Source organism: Plasmodium cynomolgi (genome assembly GCF_000321355.1).
Source record: "Plasmodium cynomolgi strain B DNA, scaffold: 0003, whole genome shotgun sequence".
Taxonomy (NCBI): Eukaryota; Apicomplexa; class Aconoidasida; order Haemosporida; family Plasmodiidae; genus Plasmodium; species Plasmodium cynomolgi.
In genome coordinates this window covers 4,301-5,864 of record NW_004193319.1, presented here as the reverse complement: position 1 = coordinate 5,864, position 1,564 = coordinate 4,301, and the positions used below count along the sequence as shown (strand labels likewise).

Sequence of the window (1,564 nt, the reverse complement as noted above, 5' to 3'; positions counted from 1 at the left end):
ATAATATCGTTTCTCCGTTTATTTTAACTCTTAAATGTTAATTTGTGAATAATTAGTTAAGTTTACTTTTATGTGTGTAAAATTCGTTTTAAACATTTCCATGTCAGAATTCAACTAAATTTGCATTTTTCGTTTTTTCTTTTTTTCTTTTTTCCCAATTTAAATTTTTAAAAATTTCCCTTGTAATAACACGTGGTATTTTGGCATATTGTTTCATTTTTGTAACACTTTTTATTTTTCGAAAAAGAAATCGATCATCGATAAATACACAACTTTTTTTCTATTTTGTGCAAAAAATTGATGGGTGTGTATATATACACAAAAAATAAATCATTGGGAAAACAGACATCGCGATTGTTGGCAGATATACAGGAGGGAAAATGAATACTTTCCTTTTTTTTGTAAAAACACTTTTATTTTCTCTCCTAATTTGGATATTAAACTGTTCTAACTACGTAAGGAAATAAAACGACACCACTCAATTTTTCGCTGCATTCGTTACACAACATTTTTTGCACATTTGTGCTCGGTTGCACATTTTTCCACGAGTATAAAAATAGACAATTTCGTTATTTTTTCCATTTTTATTTTTCCTTCAACTTTATATAACGTTTCCCCCCCTTTTTTTTAGCATAAACTTAGTAAAAGGGATGATAGAAAAAAATGGGACTTTCAAAATGCCGTGAATCCAAAAAATTTTCAGAGATCGTTAGCAATTGGCAGGAGGATCATTAGGAAGCCGATGGTACGTAGCCCTGTAGTAACGGAAATTAAACGTGGTGGAATAAAGGAATATCAAGAAAATTACGAAACGAAGCATTACAAATTCAAAGAAAACGTTGTAGATGGAAATAAAGAATGTGATGAAAAATATGAAGCAGCACAATACGGTTTTAAAGAAAAGTGTCCTTATGATGTAGAAAATTTTGGAGAAAATGTTGGACCAGATATTTTCGAATTAAGAAAAAATTTTCCCTCTGGAAAATAAAAAAAAAAAACAAATGAATATGAGGACGACGAGGATGATGAAGGCATCGTATATTCTGTAAAAAAAAAATTGCCAGGCTCATTAAGTAACTACATGGATTCAATTCCCACAACAAATGATGGTTATCCTACCATGGCAGGCGAATACATAGAGGATGGAGACAGTGTAATATATCCATCCAATGGAGGATACCCTGGTGGATACGTAGAATATACAGAACCTGGACGCAGAAGAAATTCCCCAAGAGGAAGAACTCCAGGTAGACACGTAGAGCGTGTAGAAAATGTAGAATACCAGCCAATAGAACATCCACCAAGGGGTAGACGTCGAAGAGTTGTGAGAAGATCGGGTGAACATCCAGAACATATACCAAGGAAAATTCCCCCAAGAAAGCCGCCAACAATCATATACGTAGATGACCCCGAATACAAACCCAGGGTAGTATACCCGCCAGGAACTAGGAGCCCTGATGCATACATGGAACAAGGGGGGGATAAACTAAAATACGTTTCATTGTTTGAAGACGTAGAATACAAGTTAGAGGGTGAGGAGGGAAACTCAAGCGGGAAAGGAATC

General features: G+C 34.5%; 1 protein-coding gene across 1 annotated transcript; it reads left to right on the top strand.

Annotated features, from left to right (window-relative positions):
- Positions 1-64: 64 nt before the first annotated feature.
- Positions 65-1,531, top strand: PCYB_001100 (knob-associated His-rich protein). The gene is made up of 3 exons (XM_004228260.1): positions 65-455; positions 632-988; positions 1,082-1,531. The coding sequence occupies exons 1-2, from the start codon at positions 381-383 to the stop codon at positions 986-988; spliced, it is 432 nt and encodes a 143-aa protein (XP_004228308.1). The 5' UTR covers positions 65-380; the 3' UTR covers positions 1,082-1,531.
- The last annotated feature ends 33 nt before the right edge of the window (positions 1,532-1,564 follow it).